Below are 23,021 nucleotides of genomic sequence, written 5' to 3' on the forward strand. Positions count from 1 at the left end.
ATTATTTTTTAGCAGTTGGGTGATCATTTTCCGATACGTCTCCATCTCTTGTCAGTCAGTAACACTGGCCTTTTGCACTTCATTCTGACTTATTTTGAACAAGTCCAAAAGATGAGACAGTCTCTCATTAGGCCCAGTGGTATGAACGTTGACTTCTCCAACTTTAGATAGTTCCTCTGTCCCTCTCTTCCCCTCCCCCTTCCCAGATCTCCCACTGTCTTCCTGTCTCCACCTATATCCTTCCTTTGTCCCGCCCCTCTGACATCAGTCTGAAGAAGGGTCTCGACCCGAAACGTCACCCATTCCTTCTCTCCTGAGATGCTGCCTGACCTGCTGAGTTACTCCAGCATTTTGTGAACAGAGATTGTTCAAGTCATTTTGCATGGTCTACTGGGTTTTGAGGGACACTCGATTCACTGATGTTCTTGCTTCACCAAAGCCTTTGGAACTTGTATATTTGAGGTCTGTAAGGTCTTTTAAATTAAAATAAACAAATTATTCTTTATTTAAAATAAAGAACTATTTTAACACTATTATGCCGTAGTAAATAATCAAAAGGTTATCGGTTAGTCAAAAGTCCCAACCCAAAAAATTGCCATTTCCCTCGACCTGACCCACCGATTTCCTCCAGTGCTTTGTATTTTGCTTTTGATACTTCAACTGTAGTTGATTATTAATGGATATTTTACTGCATGCACAGGTGTATTATCATTGTTCAAACACCTCTGAATGAAATCTAACAGTATGATTGCTGGACAACAGTTTTGTTGATCAATTTATTTGAAGCTGTTTACTTACAATTGATGAAAAGAGGTTGGCCGTTGGCCAATATTGTCCATTTTGCTATAAAGCCTCACCCACTGAGATTTGTTTTTCTTATTTGATATGTTAGTGGCAATGTGCACACATCCAGCTAGTTTTTTTTAATTATCCCATGGGTCTGCAGTTCAATAGAAATACCACAGCCAATCCATCGCAGCATTACCTCACAGACGTCCGAAGATGTACAGGTTTGTAGGTTAATTGGCATGGTATAAATGCAAATTGTCCCTAGTGTGTGTAGGATAGTGTTAGTCTGCGGGGATCGCTGGTCAGTGCGGACTCGGTGGGCTGAAAGGCCTGTTTCCGCATTGTTTCTCTAAACTAAACTAAAGTTCAATATTACAATGTTACTCTTTTCCTGCCACATACATTCAAAGTTAAAATAGATCTGCCCTTGTATGAGGTCTGAAGAAGGGTCTCGACCCGAAACGTCACCCATTCCTTCTCTCCTGAGGTGCTGCCTGACCCGCTGAGTTACTCCAGCATTTTGTGTCTACCTGCCCTTGTGTGACATTGTCTTTAGAGGAGGCAGCGCAAGGGAAACCAAGCTGTAAACAACCTGTCCTCTTTATCTTCACGAGCTTACTTTTGACTATCTTCCCCCTCATTGAATGTACCATTTGAAAATGTAATCTCTGTAGTTGTTGGGCTCAACTGGACAACTTGTTCTCCAAGATGGCGCCCCAGTGGCAGAGTGGGAGAGTCGCTGCCTTGTAGCGCCACAGTCCCCGGTTCGATCATGATTACAGGTTCTCCCCATCAACGCGTGGGTTTTCTCCGGGTGCTCCGGTTTCCTCACACACTCCAAAGACGTACAGGTTTGTAGGTTAATTGGCTTTGGTAAAAATTGTAAATTGTCACTAGAGTGTAGGATAGTGTTAGTATGCGGGGATCGCTGGTCAACACAGATTCAGTGGGAGAAAGTGCCTGTTTCTGCTCTGTATCTCTAAACTAAACTAAACATACAAACTATTTTCCAACCCCAAAATGCCCACTCAGCATTCTTGTCCATTTAGAAGTGAAGAATTTCAAGTTCAGTTCGTAGAATTTCCTACCCCAGGACACTGGAGGCTTCATTGGTGATGTCTTCAAAACTGGATATTAAGGGATTCAATGTGTTAAAGGAATAAGGCTGGCAAGAGGCTTTGAAATAGAAGTTTACCTGTGTTCTTGTTGAATGGTAGTGCAGTGTAGAGGGGCTGAGCGGCCTAATCCTACTCCTGCTTACGATTGGCGCCAAACGTTTGAATACGTATTTTCCTCCGAATCATTTTGTGTTTTGTTTTGTTTTCTAAAATCTTCTGGACCTTTTTTTTTTTACTGAACTCCACGGTTCTCTCTGTCCTCATTAATTTGGTGTCCCGTTGCCTTTAACTCTGGAAACCACCCAGAAATCTACTGTCAATGTAGTTATTCTGCATAAACGAATACTATTTATTTATGAAATGGTGTTCAAATATTGGGGCAATTAAAATTGTAGCAGAGGAGGTGGTAAAAATAAGGCCGAGTGAGAAGCTTCAAAACATGTGGATTGTATACCGGCTTGTACTCGCTGGAATTTAGAAGATTGAGGGGGGATCTTATAGAAACTTACAAAATTCTTAAGGGGTTGGACAGGCTAGATGCAGGAAGATTGTTCCCGATGTTGGGGAAGTCCAGAACAAGGGGTCACAGTTTAAGGATAAGGGGGAAGTCTTTTAGGACCGAGATGAGAAAGTTTTTTTTCACACAGAGAGTGGTGAATCTGTGGAATTCTCCGCCACAGAAGGTAGTTGAGGCCAGTTCATTGGCTATATTTAAGAGGGAGTTAGATGTGGCCCTTGTGGCTAAAAGGATCAGGGGGTATGGAGAGAAGGCAGGTATGGGATACTGAGTTGGATGATCAGCCATGATCATATTGAATGGCGGTGCCGGCTCGAAGGGCCGAATGGCCTACTCCTGCACCTATTTTCTATGTTTCTATCTATCTCATGAAAGCATCCAGAGAATCGGCCTCTGAGGCTGAATATTCCACAGATACACAACTCTCTGGGTGAGTTTTCCTCATCTCCGTTCTAAATGGCCTACCCTTTATTCTTAAACTGTGGCCTCTGGTTCTGCACTCCCCCAACATCGGGGACACGTTTCCTGCCTCTAGCGTATTCAATCCACCACCAGGGGGCGCCGCATGATGGCTGCCTCGCCTACAGTCTGTCTGTCCTTTTCAAACTCTTTTTGTTATTTTTGTGTAAATGTTCTCTGGGTTGTTTTATGTGGGGGGTGGGAGAGGGGGTCGGGGAAACTTTTTTTCAATCTCTTACCTTGCCGGAGATGCGATTGTTTTCCGGATCGTATATCTGGTCGCTCTGCGGCCTAACATCTATAGAAAATCTATAGAAAAGATTATATCAGTGAGATATAATAGAGAGAGAGAGAGAGAGAGAGAAAAGTGAACTATGTTGAAAGAAAAAGTAAGTACACTAATAGTAGATGACAATGTAGACTGAATGAATGTTCATTCCATTTTCATTGGAAACCGGGATTGACTCTTAGAAAGGAAAGGGTTAATAATAGCATTGAGTCATTAAGGAAACTGAATTGATTTTGAAGAAACAAAGGGGATTGATAAAAGTTGATGTGGTTACTTAAAAAAACATTTGGTGGTTATTTAAAATGAGACAGTGGCATTGTGTTACGTTATTAGCCAAGGACAGAAAGTGAAGAGTCATGCTGAATCAATGCTTTCCATATGAGGAAGAAATAAGCAGGTGTTGTACCTTGGAGAAACAGGCAGCTTTTATATTACTGACTATTATATTATTATTACGTTGCTGACTGGTAAGCACGCAACAGAAAACTTTTCACTGACACGTGACAATAAACTAACAGTAACTGTAACCGTGCAAGGGTAGATGGGTCTTCTAATTCTAATCAAAGTCATTTACTTGGAGCATTAATGATGTATATCTTCACAAATGTTGCCTGACCTTTGATCATTTGCAGCTTTTTGCTATTCTGCTATTTCATAATTTACATGAAAATTAGTCTCAGAATTCAGAGATTGTAGATAAAAATCTATGGTGACCATTAGTGAAGAAGGGGGCCAAGGAGATTGTTGGGAATCTTGAACACATTGGAATTCATGGTCAGGGAGAGCCAATATTCAAACAGGCGACTTGCTTGCTGGCTTTCCCACGTGGAGGACAGGACTACAAGGGCTTCAGTGTGTACAAAGTACTAGGCCCTCCATACTCGTAGTATTAGGACAAACACCTTCAGGGTTAGACTAGGTTAGAGATACAACATGTAACGGGCCTTTCTGCCCGCTGAGATCGTACCGATGACTGATCACCCGTTCACACTAGTTCTACGTTATCCTACTTTCTCATCAACTCCCTACACACTTGGGGCAATTTACAGAGGCCGAGTAATCTACAAACCTGCAAGTCTTTACCATGTGGGAGGAAGCCAGATCACTGGGAGGAAATCCACACGGTCACAGGGAGAACATACAGAATCCTAATTGTTGTATTGGCATCGGGTGTGAGTGTAACACGATCGCACCACATTACGTAAGGTATCAGTGCTTCACTAAAAGATTCTGTGACGGCAGGTAGTCAACTGTTATTGCAACTTGAAAGCAGGGCAAGAAATGCATTAGATATTGCTGCTGTGGTAACTGTCTCTTGATATTTGTGCACTTGAAGCTTCTAGGTTATGGCAGGAGTTGAAATCAACATTTTGTTGTTAATTCTTGCCTCCAAGGATTAAACAGCGAGGACAGATGAAGCTGGGGTTATATTCCCTGGAGGGAAGATTTGGAAATATTTGGAGAAACAATTTCTGGTTGGGAGATGTTGAAGGCGGGGTGGAAAGGAAGAGAATGGGGTGGATGGGACTGCTTTGCAGGGAGCAGCATGAACCTGAAGACCTCCTCAGTGCCATAATAAATAAACAAGTAGGTTTAATTACAGCACAGATGGAATAATTCCCTGCATTAACCATCTTCAGTTGATAGCAATTGATCACAGATTGCTGGCTATAAAAATGATTGATCGGTTGACAAGAATCTCAAGGAAAGATGGATGTCTAGAGATTGGTCAAAGATCAGTTAAAATCTCATTGAACATTGTATCAGACACAAGGCGCTTAACTGCTCCTGTTCCAAACAAAACACAAGAAAATAGGATGTGTAGGAAGGAACTCTAAACTAAACTAAAAACTGCAGATGTGTATCTAAATGAAAATAGGAACCAAGGTAGATATGCGCACTACTGACAGAAAATGTACCAGATGCCTCCTGGCTTAAACAGCTGATAGATGATCTCAATGGCAACAGATAGTTTGACACTTGTTCAGCACATGATACTTGATTTAATGAGATGAACAAAGGGAACAAAGGTGTTGCTTTGAGAGGGAGCATGGGATGGGGTGGAGGAGGTCATGTTTGCCCTTCTGGATCTTTAAGAAGCAACAACTTTAGCGAGGGCCAAATTATGTAAGATATCCGTGCTTCTCTAAAAGACACTGTGACTGCAGATAGACAACTGTAGTTGTAACCTGAGATTAGGGCAGGAAATGCATGTGACATTTCTGCCACAGTGACTGTCTCTTGGTGATTATGCAGTCGAAGTTTCCAGGCTATGGCTGGAGCTATAAACAATGTCTTGCAGTTCAGCGTACAGCTGCTGTCAGATGTCCCATCGCACGGCGTAATATCAGTCACTGCCTGCATTTAGATATAGATAATCTACCTAAAATAGGCACCAAATGCTGGAGTAACTCAGCGGGGCAGGCAGCATCTCTGGAGAGAAGGAATGGGTGACATTTCGGGTCGAGGCCCTTCTTCAGACTGATATCAGGGGAGTGGACGGTACATATATAGACAAGTGTATAGATAAGGAATGGTAAGGTGCGAAAACAAGACAAAGGGAATTGAGATCAAGGAAAATGTAGAATAGATCATTGTTAGTTGCCTAGTTGGTCGGTGCCCTAGCCCGCCAAGGTGTGAAGTGGCCTGAACATCAGCAAGGCCACCACAGATTAGTGAGGAGCCTTGGGCTGACCTCTGACAGCCCAATGAGGCCTGCCTTGCTTCTGCCAGCTGTCAAATGGCACTGAATATTTTTGAATATGGAGAAGTTAAAAACATCTTGTGTGAAATAATAATAAAATAAAATAATTAAGTTGTAAAATTCAATGTGTAATTAGCTAAAAACTTTTATGATGTAAATCAAAATGGAAATAATTTCAAGGAAATTTGATTTCTTCACCACAGACCTTCCAGCTGCCAAGGAAATCAATGAGGTGCTGTCAACGGACCAGGTCTGACCTGGTGCAGACTCCAAGGGCTGTTTTATTTTTCCCCCCCAAGTGTTGGATTATGTGGATGTTGTGAACTCGCCTCCACTTACAAGGCTCCTTTCAGGACTGCCATTTGACCAGAAAGTGTCGTCCATTTTGATGATATTTCTAGGAGCATTCGCACTAGTTGCTGAGTCAGTCAGTCACCACACACTGACATAACAGAGCTTGTTTGCTACCGCTTGCATTTGCTCAGTGAGTCATAACAACCACCGTCTTGGATGTCCATTGGGAACAGCTCTGATAACAGTTCAGGTTATTTTGGATGAATACTTTTCCAACTACAAGTGGCACAGTGGTGTAGCTGATAGAGTTGCTGCCTCTCAGTTCCATCCCGTCTTCGGGTGCTGTCTGTGTGGAGGCTGCACATTCTCGCTCTGACTGTGAGTTTTCCCCCTGTGCTCTTGTATCCCAAAGACGTGCAAACTGAAATGAATTGGCCACTGTCAATTACCGAGTGTGTAAGTGAGAGGTAGAAGCTAATGATGGAAATGTGGGGACAATATAATAGGATTAGTACAAATGATTACTGGTGCAGACTTGGTCATCTGAAGGCCTGATTCTCTGCCGTATAACTCTATGTAACATGCAGTGGTGTTTAATTAGTCTATTAATTGGATAAGAGTGGGAAAAGGACACTGTGTTTTCAGGGTTCTGCCAAATGCAGTTATGGCCATTGGGCCACAGCTTACATAGTGCAGGCACCCTGCACTGGGAGAAGTTCAAGGTGATGAAACAAAAATCGAGTCAGACTCGTGACTGTTCCTTCTGTATATTTAACGTGAGGAATTCCCACACAGATTTCACACGACTGAAATGAAGGGCTAAAGTGGGAAGGGGGAGGACAAAGAGAAGCAAATCAAACCGCCAGCTCCATCTGGAGCAATATCTGGTGTTATCCTTGTGGTGTTTGCTTGCTCCTCCTGTGACAGAGTGGGTTTTCTCTGGGTGTTCCAGTTTCCTCCCACATCTCCAAGACATGCAGACTGATAAGTTCATTGGCCTCTGTAAGTTACGCCAAGTAATGGTAAGCTGGTAGAACCACCTGCACATATACTTGAACTTGAATCACCCAGAGTTTTTATTCTGGGGTAGAATAAAATCTCTTTGGGTAGGGTAGGTCTTTTAAGGCTTGCGGTGGGCAGATGGACCAGTTTCTGTGCTGTATCTCTCTGTGACGACATGCCAATTTTTCTATGTTTTGCAGGTCCTGCCACTCTGAGATTCATTCTAATGACCCTCCACTGTAACTTCAGCATCTCGAATCGTTGTAGTAAGTCTCCTGTTTAGTTTTGGATGTTCTTTTGAAAGTGCTCTATGCCAGCACTTGCAGCTTGAACTCTGCTGGTCCAAGTCTTGCGCTAGTGTGGAAACAGGCCACTCGGCCCCTCTAGTTTGCCTCGCCATTTAAAAGGTCTGATAAGCCACAGAGCTAGAGAGTGGCCCTGACCTGCTATCTACCTCATTGGAGAACCTCAAACGATCTTTAATGGGACTTTACTGGATTTTATCGTACACTAAACATTGTTCCCTTTATCCTGTGTCTGTACAAGACACCTTGATTGTAATCATGCATAGTCTTTCTGCTAAGTGGAAGTGGATGGCACGCATCCAAAAAACGTTTCCCTGTACCTCGGTACACGTGACCATAAACTAAACTTTAAAAAAAACGTTTTCTGCGTTGGTTCCCCATGGCCCTGAATTATATATAAATTCTCTGCTCTCTCCCAGTGACCCAGCTTCTACAATCCTTTGGGGAAGGGGATTGCAGAGAGTTCCCTCCTCCCCCTTCCCCCCCCGTGGGAAATTGCTTTGTACCTCAGTTTTAAATGACTGCTCTCTAATCTTTTAACATTATCCCTTCATTCAAGTTTATCCCACCAGTCAAAACACCTCAAAATCTACACTGTCCTGGCCACTAAGGATGTTGTGTTTCAACGTTGACATAAAAGATTTCTTGACATCGTGTGAAAGATGGCAGGGGAATCTTCCCCTCCACGGCCCTCAAATTAAATCTCCTGCAGCACCATGATAACATATTACCCAATTGTCAGACCTGGGTAATCGCCCAATTGCCCAGACCAGAGGTCTGATGGAGGGTCTCGACTCGAAAAATCACCTCTTCCTTTCCTCCAGGGATGCTGCCTGACCAGCTGAGTTACTCCAGCATTTTGTGTCTAAGCCAGCATCATCTGCAAATCCTTCTTCCGCATACCCAGTTGTTACATTGTTTTTTCCATAGCAATTTCTCTGCTACGTGTCTTAACAGTGCCACACTCATTGGTCGGGGAGCACTTTAGAATTACTCTGAGTCATTATTGGGAGCCACCTATTTGATTCCTAACGAACAAATATTTACAGTTTGCACCACCCAGCTGCAATTTTTTTTCTAATCAGCTTTTATAAATACTGATTATAGTGATGTAAAGTCAAGTCAAGTCAAGTCAATTTATTTGTATAGCACATTTAAAAACAACCCACGTTGACCAAAGTGCTGCACATCTGACTAGGAAAAAAAGAAACATACAGTGGCAGGCAGCCAAACACAACGGCGCGGCCATCTTGAACAAAATGTTAATTCAATCACCCACAGTCCAACAATAAAAGCACTAAACAGGCACCCAAATTACCCAACCCCCAAAACCCCCCAAAACACAGTCCAACAATAGAAGCATTAAATAGACATTCAAATCACACACCCCAAAAACCCCCAAAAACACAGTCCAACAATAAAAGCATCAAACAGGCACTCAAACCACCCAACCCCAAAAACACACAAAAAAGAAACATCCATCAAAGAAACATCCATCACAGTGAGTCTCCTCCAGTCCTCTCTCTCCTCACTGTGATGGAAGGCCACAATGGCTGGGGTAGTTCAAATCTCCAATCGTGAAAACTAATATTCAGGGAAATGAAAATTCAATGGGAAAAAAAATGTAAAGAATACTGGACAAACGTAGCGGGTCACGCAGCATCCATTGGATGTCGGACGTTAGCTTTTTGCTTTTATTTTGGACTTCTAGTATCTACATTTTAAAATAATGTTCACAACTGCAGCTGATGCTTCTCTTCCGCCCATCTCAGATGTGAATGGTATAAACAATGGGATTATTATCATCCCAGTCCTCCTCGGCATCTCCTCTGTGGTTCTGATCTCGATCATCATATGGAAGACCTGTAAAATGAAGCAAGAGAGGGATCGTGTCCCAGTTATCCTCCTGCAAGGTGTGTACAACTATTACCTGGCGATAAATTAAATGACGTGAATAAATATTTGACTCGGGTAGACATCTCTTCCGAGGTCCTATTAGTGCATCGATCTATCAATAGACAATAGGTGCAGGAGTAGGCCCTTCAAGCCAGCACCGCCATTCACCGTGATCATGGCTGATCATCCACAATCTGATATCACAATCACATCTGATATCTGATATCACAATCACAATCCACAATCATCCACATAGCTGATCATCCGCTACCGGCACGGTAGTGCAGCGGTAGAGTTGCTGCTTTACAGCGAATGCAGCGCCGGAGACTCAGGTTCGATCCTGACTACGGGTGCTGCACTGTAAGGAGTTTGTACGTTCTCCCCGTGACCTGCGTGGGTTTACTCCGAGATCTTCGGTTTCCTCCCACACTCCAAAGACGTACAGGTATGTAGGTTAATTGGCTGGGTAAATGTAAAAATTGTCCCTAGTGGGTGTAGGATAGTGTTAATGTACGGGGATCACTGGGCGGCACGGACTTGGAGGGCCGTAAAGGCCTGTTTCCGGCTGTATGTATATGATGATATGATGAATCAGTACCCCGTTCCTGCCTTCTCCCCATATCCCTTGACTCCGCTATCTTTAAGAGCTCTATCTATCATCAGTACTATTCAAGGCAACACCCTTAAATAAAGCACATACTCTTAATTAAGGGCTAGATAGGAAAGGTTCAGAGGAGTATGGGCCAAATGCAGGCAGGTGGGACTAGTGGAGATGGGGCATCGTGGTCGGCAAGGGCAAGCTGGGCTGAAGGACCTGTTTCCGTGCTGTGTGGTTCTATGACAGGAGTAATCACTCTTCAGCTATTAAAGCAGCGGAACACAATTATGGAATTACACAGTGGTACAGTTGGTGGCGCTACTGCCTCACAGCTCCAGAGACCTTGGTTCAATCTTGTTTTCTGGGGCTATCGATGTGGAGTTTGCAAGTTCTCCCAGTGACCCCGTGAGTTCCCACCAGGTGCTCCAGTTTTTCCCCTGCATCCTAACGACGTGCGGTTTGTGGACTAATTGGTCAAAATATTCTTCTGGCAAGAATGCAGCTGCTGGAGGAACTGAACTTGTCGAGCAGCATTTTTGGGGAACTGGGGTATGAATTGGATGGCAGTATTTATCATCAAGAGGCTGCACCAGGGAAGATGGTGAGAATATAGAGAGGTGGAGGGGGGGGGGGGGTGAGGCTGTGGCTAGTATTGATAAGGTGGACCATGTGGGGAGGATGATGGGAATAACTCAGTGGGTCAGGCAGCATCTCTGAAGAAAAAGGGATGGGTGATGTTTCGGGTTGGGACCCTTCTTCAGACTCCGTCTAAAATGTCACCCACCATTTTTCTCTCGCGATGCTGCCTGCTCTGCTGAGCTACTCCAGCACTTTGTGTCTATCTTTGATATGAACCAGCATCTGCAGTTCCATGTTTGTACAACAGTTAAAAAGACATGGAAACAGATGTGGAAGGAGACCTGGTTGGGTCCTTGTGTTCCCATCTCTCTCTTCGATCCTCCTCCCAGTCCTGTCATTTTTGTTCCCTTTCCCATCCCCTTCCCCCACCCACCCTTCCAGGTTCCATTCACTGGATTCCCTCCCAATCCTATTCTGCTTTGATCTGCCCCTCACCTCTCCTCCAGTAGTACCCTTTTATCATCTTCCTTACTTGCCAGAGCCCTGCATTGCCAGCCTCAGTGGCCCCATGTATCTCCCTCCAGCACCTTCACCCCCCCCCCTCACCTGTCCCCATCTGTACTTTTCTCCCCCCCCCCCCCCCCATGTCTATTCCACCAGAAGTGGGAAGATGGCATGGTGCTGGGCTGAACAGTACTCTTATTCTGACAGTCGCAAATAATTTTCATTGGTTATTTCATGTTTGCATTGTCTGAAGCTAAAATATTCTAAACCCTTGCCCCAGTCCTACAATCTTTCTCTAGATATTACTGTGTAATTCACACTGTGATATCTATATCCTGCACCTTTTCCACCGCATCTAATGACGTGTGGTTTGTGGAATAATTGGCCAGAATATTGGTCAAAAGGGCAGCATAGTGGTATAACACCAGAGACCAGGTTTTGATCCTGACTACGGGTGCTGTACGGAGTTTGTACGTTCTCCCTGTGACTGCGTGGGTTTTCTCCGGGTGCTCCGATTTCCTCCCACACTCCAAAGACGTACAGGTTTGTAGGTTACTTGGCTTGGGTAACAGTTGTAAACTGACCCTCTTGTGTAGGATGATGTTAGTGTACGGGGCAATCGCTGGTCGGTGCGGACTTGATGGGCCGAAGGGTCTTTTTCCACGCTGTATCTCGAAACTACACTGATCACATCCTATAAATGTGGATTTTGAACTTGATTCTATCTCTAGACAAATCTGGGCCTATCCGTCAGCTGGAGAATGAAAATGGATCTGTGTCAATGGCAACTGAACGGATTCTAACAGCCAAAGACCCCTGTCTGAAGCAGTGGGAAATTCCCCCCGAACACATAGTTGGCAATTTGGAATATATGCAGAGTGGGAGTTATGGGCCAATGTATATGGCCAACATCCTCTCTCTGGATGGGTCTGGAGAAGTCAAAGCTGTGTTCAAGTCTCTTCATGGTAAGTAAAGAATATGCCTTCACATTTCGTGTTTCTTCCTCTTCCCTTTGTGGTAACTTATCTTAGTTGTGTTCAAGTGTGGGGTTGGCTGTGAAAGTCTACTTTCTATAATTTTATGAATGCCGTTTTAAATATATTTACTGTGTTTTGTCAATTGAGACGTGTGATCATGATTACCCTATTCAGAGCTCAACATCTGGCACCCAGTTGGTAACTCAGTCACTGCACTTAAACATCTATAAGATTAAGGTTGGGTTCCATTCTTTCACGTTTAGAGGCTCACTCCGGTCCATTTCAAGAAATTAAGCACGGGGGGGGGAGAAAGATCCCTTATAACTAAGCTGCATTGTAGTGCAGAATTTAGTGTGATGGCTACAGAGAGGGTGCAGGTTAAAAAGAAAAGTGCAAGTGCCGCAACAAGGTATATTGGAAGATCGGGAATACATCCTTATGGGGAAATCCAAACAAGCGTCTCATTCAAGTGGGGAAGAATCTGTTCTTGAATTGATTGTACGTGGTTTATTTTGCCCAGGAAGAAGGGAGAAGAGTGAATGACTAGGGGGTGAGGGGTTGATTCTTTTGGCAGCATGATGTATATAGATGGACAAGGAGGTTGCGGCAGGTGGAGGCTTCTTGGTTTGTGTGATAGACTGGGCCGTGTCCACAACTCTCTCTATTTTCTTGAGGCCTTGGGTTGAGCAGTTGCCGTACCAAGCTACGCTGCATCCAGATTGGATGCTTTCTATGGTGCAGTTGCAGAGATTGGTCAGGAGTGTTGGAGACATGCTGGATTTCCTTAGTCTTCTAAGGAAATAGAGGTGTTGATGTGCTTTCTTGGCCTGATGGTCAATGTGCGTGGATCATGGGAAATTGTTGGTTTTCTTTACACTTGGATCTTGAAGGTCTCCTCTTCCGCACCGTTCATTCTGATTCCACCTCGCTTCCTGAGGTCAATGTCCAGCTTTTTCATTTTGCTGATGTTGAGGGGGAGATTGTTGTCTGGAAACCATGTTACTTAAGATAGACACAAACATCTGGAGTAACTCAACGGGTTAGACAGCATCTCTGGAGAAAAGGAATAGGTGACATTTCGGGTGGGGAAGAAGGATCTCAAACTGAAATGTGACCTATTCCTTTTCTCCAGGGAAGCTGCTGACCCGATGTCACTCCAGCTTTTGTCTATCTTCAGTTTAAACCAGCACTTGCAGTTCCTTCCTAACCATATCACTAAGCTGTCCTACCTCTACTATGTCTCGTCGTTGTTCGAGATCTGGCCCACCTCTCTGGTGTAATCTGCAACTTTGTAACTGGAGTTAGAGCAGAATTTGGCCGCACAGCCGTGAGTGTAAGGGGAGTACAGTAGGAGCTGAGGCCACAGCTTTGTAGTGCACCAGTAGAGTTGATAATATTCATGTCTGGATTTCCATGACCTCATTTCACATGGGAGTGGTGGGTTGGAGATTTTGTGATTGTTCTTTTTTTAAAACTTTTTATTTTACATGTGTGTGTTTTGTTTGTGATGTGGAAAGATTTCTGTATTTTCTTTCCTTTGTCAAGCTTATCTTTTATTCTGACTGAAATGCCATCATATGTTTGGCCTCATGGGCCAGTTGCTGTGAGGGGAAAGCTGTCAGTCAGATTGGAAGAGCATGGAGGACTTTTAGTGGCAGTGAAGGAAACTGCATCTTATTCTAATTTCCGGTTGCTGCTAAAGATCCACTGTACAAGCGATAGATAACATGTAATGTAACTCACTTGACATCAGCCAGTGAACTCGTGACTGAATACATTCTGGTGGTAATATCCTTTGTAACAGTGACTTCAGGTACAAATTTAACTTCCCCCATCCTAACACTCTTGTGGGCATTGGTCCCAACATGGCAATACCTGGTCTCTTGCTAAAATTCTTATTCCCTCAAAGTCCTTGTTCCTTGGCTCTATAACCTCCCACATCTCTTCCAGAATCTTGCAATTCTTCACTCTGGCCCTTTCTGCATTCTTGATTTTGTTCATAGCACCGCTGGTAGCTTTGCCTTCAGCTAAAATAACCACAAAATGCTGGAGTAACTCGGTGGGTCAGGCAGCGTCTTTGGACAGAAGGAATGGGTGACGTTTTTGGGTCGAGTCCCTTCTTCAGACTGAGAGTCAGACTGAATTGTGTAGATACAAAAAGATAGAATGGGAGACTGAGAGGTCAATTCAAGAATGTGATCGTAGTGGGGAAGAAGCTGTTTCTGAATCTGGCAGTATGTACGGAGCCCTTCATAATGTTTGGGACAAAGACCCATCATTTATTTATTTGCCTCTGTACTCCACAATTTGAAATTTGTAATAGAAAAAATCACATGTGGTTAAAGTGCACATTGCCATATTTTAATAAAGGCAATTTTTATACATCTTAGTTTTACAATGTAGAAATTACAGCTGTGTTTATACATAGTCCCCCCATTTCAGGGGACCGTAATGTTTAGGACACATGGCTTCACAGATGTTTGTAATTGCTCAGGTTTAAATGCCTCCTTAATGCAGGTATAAGAGAGCTCTCAGCACTTTGTCTTTCCTCCAGTCTTTCCATCACCTTTGGAAACTTTTATTGCTGTTTATCAACATGAGGACCAAAGTTGTGCCAATGAAAGGCAAAGAAGCCATTGTGAGACTGAGAAACAAGAACAAAACTGTTAAGAGACATCAGCCAAACCTTAGGCTTACCGAAATCAACTGTTTGGAACATTAAGAAGAGAGCACTGGTGAGCTTACTGATCACAAAGGGACTGGCAGGCCAAGGAAGACCTCCACAGCTGATGACAGAAGAATTCTCTCTATGAGAAAGAAAAATCCCCAAACACCTGTCTGACAGATCAGAAACACCCTTCAGGAGTCAGGTGTGGATTTGTCAATGACCACTGTCCGCAGAAGACTTCATGAACAGAAATACAGAGGCTACACTGCAAGATGCAAACCGCTGGTTAGCTGCAAAAAGAAGATGGCCAGGTTACAGTTTGCCACGGTAGACACAAAATGCTGGAGTAACTCAGCGGGTCAGGCAGCATCTCGGGAGAGAAGGAATGGGTGACGTTTCAGGTCGAGATCCTTCTGCAGACTGATGTCAGGGGAGGGGGCGGGCCAAAGATAGGATGTAGTCGGAGACAGAAAGAATAGTGGGAGAACAGGGAAGGGGGAGGGGATAGAGAGGGGAAGCAGGGACTACCTGAAGTGGGAGAAGTCAATGTACAAACCGCTGAGGTGTAAAATGCCCAAGCGAAATATGAGGTGCTGTTCCTCCAATTTGCGCTGGGCCTTACTCTGACAATGAAGGAGGTCCAGGACAGAAAGGTCAGATTGGGAATGGGAGGGGGAGTTGAAGTGCTGAGCCACTGGGAGATCAGGTTGGTTAAGGCTGACTGAGCGAAGGTGTTGAGCAAAGCGATCGCCGAGCCTGCACTTGGTCTCGCCGATGTAGAGAGGTTGACCTCTGGAACAGCGGATACAATAGTTGAGGTTGGAGGAGGTGCAGGTGAACCTCTGCCTCACCTGGAAAGACTGTTTGGGTCCTTGGATGGAGTCGAGGGGGGAGGTAAAGGGACAGGTGTTGCATCTCCTACAGTTGCAGGGGAAAGTACCTGGGGAGGGGGTGGTTTGGGCGGGAAGGGACGAGTGGACCAGGGAGTTACGGAGGGAACGGCGGAAAGCAGAAAGGGGTGGAGATGGGAAGATGTGGCCAGTAGTGGGATCCCATTGGAGGTGGCGGAAATGTTGGAGGATGATTTGTTGTATGTGATGGCTGATGGGGTGGAAGGTGAGGACAAGGGGGACTCTATCCTTGTTACGAATGGGGGGAGGGGGAGCAAGAGTTTACCAATAAAAGCTTAAAGTTTGCTTACAGTTTGCCAATGTGCTTAAAAGAGCAACCACAGTTCTGGAAAAAGGTCATGTGGACAGATGAGACGAAGATTAACTTATATCAGAGTGATGGCAAGAGCAAAGTATGGAGGAGAGAAGGAACTGCCCAAGATCCAAAGCATTCCACCTCATGTGTGGAACTCGGTGGTGGGGGTGTTATGGCCTGGGCATGTATGGCTGCTGAAGGTACTGGCTCACTTATCTTCATTGATGGTTCAACTGCTGATGGTAGTAGCATAATGAATTCTGAAGTGTATAGACACATCCTATCTGCTGAAGTTCAAACAAATGCCTCAAAACTCATTGGTCGGCGGTTCATTCTTCAGCAAGACAATGATCCCAAACATACTGCTAATGCAACAAAGGAGTTTTTCAAAGCTAAAAAATGGTCAATTCTTGTGTGGTCAAGTCAATCACCCGATCTGAACCCAATTGAGCATGACTTTCATATGCTGAAGAGAAAACTGAAGGGGACTAGCCCCCAAAACAAGCATAAGCTAAAGATGGCTGCAATACAGGCCTGGCAGAGCATCACCAGAGAAGCAACTGGTGATGTCCATGAATCGCAGACTTCAAGCAGTCATTGAATGCAAAGGATATGCACCAAAATACTAAACGTGACTACTTGCATTTACATGACATTGCTGTGTCCCAAACATTATGGTGCCCTGAAATGGGGGGACTATGTATAAACACTGCTGTAATTTCTACATGGTGAAACCAAAATGTATAAAAATGGCCTTTATTAAAATCTGACAATGTGCACTTTAACCACATGTGATTTTTTTTCTATTACAAATCTCAAATTGTGGAGTACAGAAGCAAATAAATAAATGATGGGTCTTTGTCCCAAACATTATGGAGGGCACTGTATAAGTAGTAGTTCAATAAATGACCATAGAAGACAATTGGTTCAAAAACCATTAAAAGCTGCTGTGAAAGGATTAAAAATATAATAACATTAGCACAGGTTGATCAGAGAGTTTAAGGGGCTAAGCACTTCCAAAGGTTGTAGGTGAACAACCGGTTTGAGGGATTGCATGGAAAGGATATCCCCAATCAAATATTGTACAGAGTGCGGTGGTCTTGGTGGGCTGCCTGACTCCTTTTTAGTTCCATATATATTTGGTCTGCTCTTGCTGAGATGGCTGGTGGTGGAGATTGTTCTTCCTTGTCCCGTGCCTGTACTACTGTAGTGCTGGGCTAAAAGCAGAGTTTTCAGTAGAGGGAGCTATAAGCACGTTTAATCCACAGAGTACATTGGCTGCCTGGGGTAAACCAACAGTGAGGTTTATGGGAATTGATTTTTATTTTGTTTTGCTGAACGTGACCCTTTTCCCATTCTATGAGCAGTTTGTCTCTGTCTTAACTGGGTAGGAATTTCCTGAATCACTGGTACTATTATAATGTGTAAGAGACATTTGGATAGGTATATGTGGATATGTAGAGGTATGGGCCAAATTCACATAGGTGGGACCAGTGTAGATAGGGCATCTGGGTCAGCGTGGTCATGTTGGGCCAAAGGGCGTGTTTCCGCGCTGTATGACTCTATCTCGCGCGGATGTAGTATCCACAAGTGAAGCTCGAGTCGGTTGTGAAAGGCTGATGCTGTTCAGCCACAGGTGGGGAGAGCAGTAAACCGCCCACCCAAACTGCCTGGCCAACGGGAGTGTTCCTCCAGATACCAATGGAAAGTCCACTCACTTGCACGAGACCCTTTCGGATGTGGTTACGTGGAGCCTACCGCGAGGCAGTGACAGGAGGTGCTTCAGCAAGTCTTCAATGGGATCTAGTAGTTCAAAGGCATCCACACGAAATTGACATCTACAAAGACCTCCTCACCCAAAAGTTATTTTGACATCCGTCAAGGACACTTGCAGTGGGAACGTATTGTGACATCTCCAAATAATTCTAGTAGCATGATGGAATTTTGATGAGCTTTTCTATTCAAATTGTAAGTCTATTAGATATGGCCATGAACAGTGAAGCATCGTAGCAGATTTTGGAAGTTTTCCCGATTTATATAATTCTGTGCTTTTTTGTTACATCAGACAACGCAAGTGCAAAGGAATTGAGTGACTTCCTGGACCTGCTGAAGTTCCACACAAAGATCTGTGATCATGAATCCATTGTGAAGCTGCTGGGCTGTCAAACAGAGAGAATGCCTCGGTACTTGTTGTTGGAGTTCGTGAATGGGGGAAACCTATTGCACTCCTTGTGGAAATCTCGTGAGGTTTGCAGATGATTTGTTTTATATATATTTTTGGAAGAAACACGTTTTAAAAGCTTGCTTCACTCATTATGGGTGAGCCGAATTCGGGTTGTGTTATGTGGTTATACAATATTTGTTGGAAAATTACCAGCAGAAATGTCCCAAACAATATTTTTGGGAATGGTTAACGAATCCATGGATTCACCAGCGCCGGATTCCACCATTATGCTGGGGTTGGCCATTGACCTCAATCTAAACCAGAACACCATGACCATTGACGTAAATCAGAGGCATGAGATCTTTTGGCTCCCCAAAGCTCTCCACCTCTACCATGGTGCAAATCATGTGTGAGGTGGAATGACATTCATTCACTGGATGGGTTCAACACCAACAACACATCTTCATTCTGGACGAGACTGCACCCTAACCATCCCCTCCTTCCACTGGCATACCGTGGCTGAAGTCTACAGAACAGTAACTTGCTCAACTACAGTTCCCAAAGCAGATACTACCACAATGTGTCCCCAATATATTGCTGATCCTCCATCAGCACTTGTGGCTCTGTAAGCTTGTACCAAGTGACCTTGCTCAATCCAAGAGTCCATCTTAATGTACAGACAAGAACAGTAAAATATTACTGGTCAGTGAATTGTGTCAGAATTTATCTGCTGTACCCAATTTATTATTTAAAAATATATTATTTATTTTTCTCTCCCCATTTGTAGACAGAAGCTCAAGCTGGAGAAGGAGAACTTAAACTCACTGAGAGAAATGTATATAGCATTGCAAAGCAAGTAGCATGTGGACTGGTAAGTTTAATTTTGATGCACTACCTGTACCTGTCAGAATAATTTCTACTGAAACTAGCTAAAACTATTGAAACATATAAGATTATTAAGGGATTGGACATGCTAGAGGCAGGAAACATGTGCCCGATGTTGGGGGAGTCCCGAACCAGGGGCCACAGTGTAAGAATAAGGGGTAAGCCATTTAGAACGGAGATGAGGAAAAAAAAATTCATTCAGAGAGTTGTGAAGCTGTGGAACTCTCCGCCTCAGAAGGCAGTGGAGGCCAATTCCCTGGATGCTTTCAAGAGAGTGTTAGATAGAGCTCTTAATGATAGCGGAGTCAAGGGATATGGGGAGAAGGCAGGAACGGGGTACTGAATGTGGATGATCAGCCATGATCACGGTGAATGGCGGTACTGGCTCGAAGGACCGAATAGCCGACTCCTGCACCTATTGTCTAAATATTATAGTTACTCAATACGAAAAGTATTGGGACAGTATCCGAATGACAAAGAATCTGACGCCCTTTTGTCTACTTTTCACGTTTGGTCTTTGTCACTTACTCCCCCCCCCCCCTCCCCTCACCTACAGTATATTCAGCTATTCCCCTGCCAGCCTTTGCCCAACCCCCACCTCTCATTTCTTGCTCCCCCCCCCTTTCTCCACACAGTCTGAAGAAGGGTCCTGACCTGAAACGTCATCTGGCCATTCCTTCCACAGATGCTGTCTGACCCGCTGAGTTCCCCCAGCACTTTGTTTTGTGCTGAGTCTAACCTGCGGAGGCTGTTGGGAGTTGGTCCCTACAGGAGTGTTGGGGAATTGCAGTTTAGTGTTCGCTTGTGTGCACAGAGCACAGTTGTCAAAACTACAAGTAGCTGCCCACCACCTCTGGGACTTCATTAGCTCTGATATTTCTGTTAATTTTTAAGATTTTAATTTTATCAGATGAATGTAGTTAATTGGCTTCTGTAAAATTGTAAATTGTCCCTAATGTATAGCATAGTGTTGGTGTACGGGGTGACCGATGGTTGGCGTGGATTCTGTGGGCTGAAAGGCCTATTTTCACAGCTATATCTCCACTGTCTAAAGTCAATGAACCACAGAAGTCGAGCTCTTTGGTTGGACACAGTTTTAGAGATTACTTGCCATATACTTGGTGTGGACGGCAATTCCTTGTCATATCAAGGGCATAATGTCCTCGTGAATACTTAATTTGGTCTGTTTATGTTGGTCTGTTTTGTGTTTCAACAAGGCAGTTTTCTGTCAAGAGGGCTTAATCATAGAAATATTGCTGAAATGGAAAACAGTATTTTCTGTTAGAATTGGCCCATTTGCTCATTGGTGTTGCTATGCCCTTATCAGAAGAGTTGAGAACTTTTCCCACCAATACATGCACTGCTTAGCTGCTCCTTAATTCTTAATGCACCTTCCCCTATCTATGTCTTGTTCAGGGAACCCTGTATTTTCATTTACCTCTTCTGTAAGTGACTTTGCTGCAACTCCAGTTTGTCACCGATCCTCTGATCCACAATGTGATGTTTTACTTTGAAGGCTTTGAACAAGGATTGTTAATTATTTTCTTAATCATACTGTTATTCCTGCGTTTTTGAAGATTCATTCAGAATCCTGTAATGTATTTTTTGCTTTAATCCTTCACCCTTAGCAAGCTTTCTCTGTGCCATCTTTGGTTCAAGGACAAAATCCCAGCTTGCCCATTCAAATCTTGTAGCCAAAATCCCCCCTCTCTCAACCTTTCCAGTAACTTTCTTTACTTGGTCCAAGACAGTCACTTCTTCCTTGAGTTAGGTAACTAGAGTTAGGGCATGTATCTCTGGCTTAACCTGTGCTTTTTACAAGCTCGATGCAAATTGTCCACGTTTGTATTCTTCGCCTCTGTGTCTGAGTACAATGATCCCATATGCTTAACGACTTGCTCTCTCGATATGCCCTCCACTTTCTAAGATCTACATCCCAGTACAACCAGCTCGCTTCATTTTTGCACACCCTTTACGCCCATACCATTTATGTTGCCTCTTTTTACGCTTTCTCACCATACATTTTCCTATTAAATTGCATCTATCTCTTGTGTTCACATTCAGCCAGTCCTCTTGCAGGAATTAATGAGTGCCAAACCTTTAGTGTTTGAAGGGCACACCATTGATCGATTCCATTACCAGCTGAAAGGATATTGACTGGTACTGCTGCAACCTCGGTATTATTATGAATCTGTTAGACCGGGTAATTCATCGGAAATGACGTTCATCTGCCATTCGTGGGTCAGAGCACGTACTCCTGTCTCTGGCTCAGAAGCTTGTAGATTCAAATCCCACTCCAGAGATTTCAGTAATCTGTGCACTTGTTGGTGCACCTTCTTGTTGTCCTGTCCATCAGGTGGGCTGTAACCCAACAAAAGATTTTCTGCTGAAGAGACGGGTCTGAAGATTAGTCTGAGGAAGGGTCTCGACCCGAAACGTCACCCATTCCTTCTCTCCAGAGAAGCTGCCTCTCCCGCTGAGTTACTCCAACATTTTATATCTACAGTTTAAACCAGCATCTGCAGTTCCTTCCTAAAGATGTTCTGATGGCCAGTACACTGGATTCTTTGATAGATTAACTCACTGATGGCCCTGTTGGGTGAGAGTGAGCTACTGCGACACTTCAAATGTGACAATACTACAAACGTGTTGCAGAAACAGGGTAGAAACTGGGGCTCATCTCGAAATATCATGTTCTCCAGGAATGCTGACCTGCTGAGTTGATCCAGCACTTTGTGTCTGTTTTACCCCCTCGAAAGTACATGATTGATTTTAAAGAGTTTAAGATCTCCTTGTAAATGTCAGTATTAATACGTATAAATATGAGCCTTCTCACCATGAATACAAAGTTGAAAAGTGAGGGTGAGGTAGGGTATAGAAGCACAGTAAACCAGAGTTCTTGCAATGTTCCAGTGCAGGATCATTGACCTGAAACATTGACCTTGCCTCTCTCTCGAATGACTTTGACTGACCTGTCAGGTCCCAGTATTTTCTATTATTCTCAGATTTCAAGTGGACATTCTCATGCAAATTTGTTCCTCACACATATTTATCTAAAACATTTTTTATTTTAAAAAAATGTGAAAACGCTGAAAGGGGGGAAATTGCCATCTTAAAAAGAATACAGAGCCAGGGTTTTGTTTTCAGAGTGCAATGCACATTTTGAATCACTGGATGAAGTTGGGATGGCTGGAGACCGCAAGGTTTGGCCAGCTTCAGCATCCGCCAAGATTCCAGTCCGTTGCCCTTGACTAGATGGTTGGCCTCCATTGTATTGTGCAAGGGTAGATCAAGGACAGTTAATTCACCAGAATGAGCAGTGAACTGATTGAGGTTTGTAAGCAGTAAGGTTCTGATGTGTTTTGCACTGTGTGTAGTAAATGGAATTGAAAGGATCATGTTTAGAATTTCCATTCTCTTTCTATCTGCTGCCTCCAAGAATATCTGTTCATTCAGGTTGTGCACGGGAGTACTGTTCATGTTTAATAAGCTGCTGTGACTCGGTAGAAAGCAGGGACTGATGATAGAGAATTTTTAAATCTCTGGTGGTGCGTAAACTAATTTCAGAATTAGCTGGCGTGAGGGTTTCTGAGACAAAGCCTCTTTATTGTATTCTTTGATAATGTGATTGCATTTACCTCATTGAAAGCTTCCAGCTATGAGCAGAGATGGAAATTCTGGCTCTTCTTGTCATCCACAGATTAACTGTTGTTCATTTTCCTTAGCAGGACTGTAGTTCTGTTTTTAGTAAAACCCAGTTGAAAACATTGCGTATCCAAAACTCTCTATTCAGACTGTGTATCCATTTGGAACAGGACTATCTGACTACAAAGCACCACCTAATCCATGGGGATGTGGCTGCCCGGAATCTACTGATCCACAACAATCTCACCGTTAAACTCACTGGCCTGAGCCTGGCTTTTGATGTTTACAAGACGAGGACTCTCTCATCCCACAAAGCAGCCCAGGTTCCCATTAAATGGCTTGCACCCGAGAGGATAATGAAGCTGCCAATTACGGAAAAGAGTGACACGTGAGTACGAGAGCGCTTCTCTATTGGAATGGAG

At 43.9% G+C, this 23,021-nt stretch overlaps 1 protein-coding gene across 1 annotated transcript in view; it reads left to right on the forward strand.

The window, feature by feature from the left end:
• Positions 1 to 23,021, forward strand: part of LOC144608056 (tyrosine-protein kinase STYK1) — a 54,948-nt gene that overhangs the window by 8,155 nt on the left and 23,772 nt on the right. Inside the window, exons 2-7 of the mRNA XM_078425304.1 lie at positions 7,373 to 7,438; positions 9,250 to 9,390; positions 11,786 to 12,019; positions 17,971 to 18,152; positions 18,857 to 18,940; positions 22,770 to 22,987. Of these exons, the coding sequence (XP_078281430.1) occupies positions 7,399 to 7,438; positions 9,250 to 9,390; positions 11,786 to 12,019; positions 17,971 to 18,152; positions 18,857 to 18,940; positions 22,770 to 22,987 (899 nt within the window). The 5' untranslated portion in view covers positions 7,373 to 7,398. The remainder of the gene's footprint in view (positions 1 to 7,372; positions 7,439 to 9,249; positions 9,391 to 11,785; positions 12,020 to 17,970; positions 18,153 to 18,856; positions 18,941 to 22,769; positions 22,988 to 23,021) is intronic.

This window comes from Rhinoraja longicauda, chromosome 30, assembly GCF_053455715.1.
Source record: "Rhinoraja longicauda isolate Sanriku21f chromosome 30, sRhiLon1.1, whole genome shotgun sequence".
NCBI classification, from domain to species: Eukaryota; Metazoa; Chordata; class Chondrichthyes; order Rajiformes; family Arhynchobatidae; genus Rhinoraja; species Rhinoraja longicauda.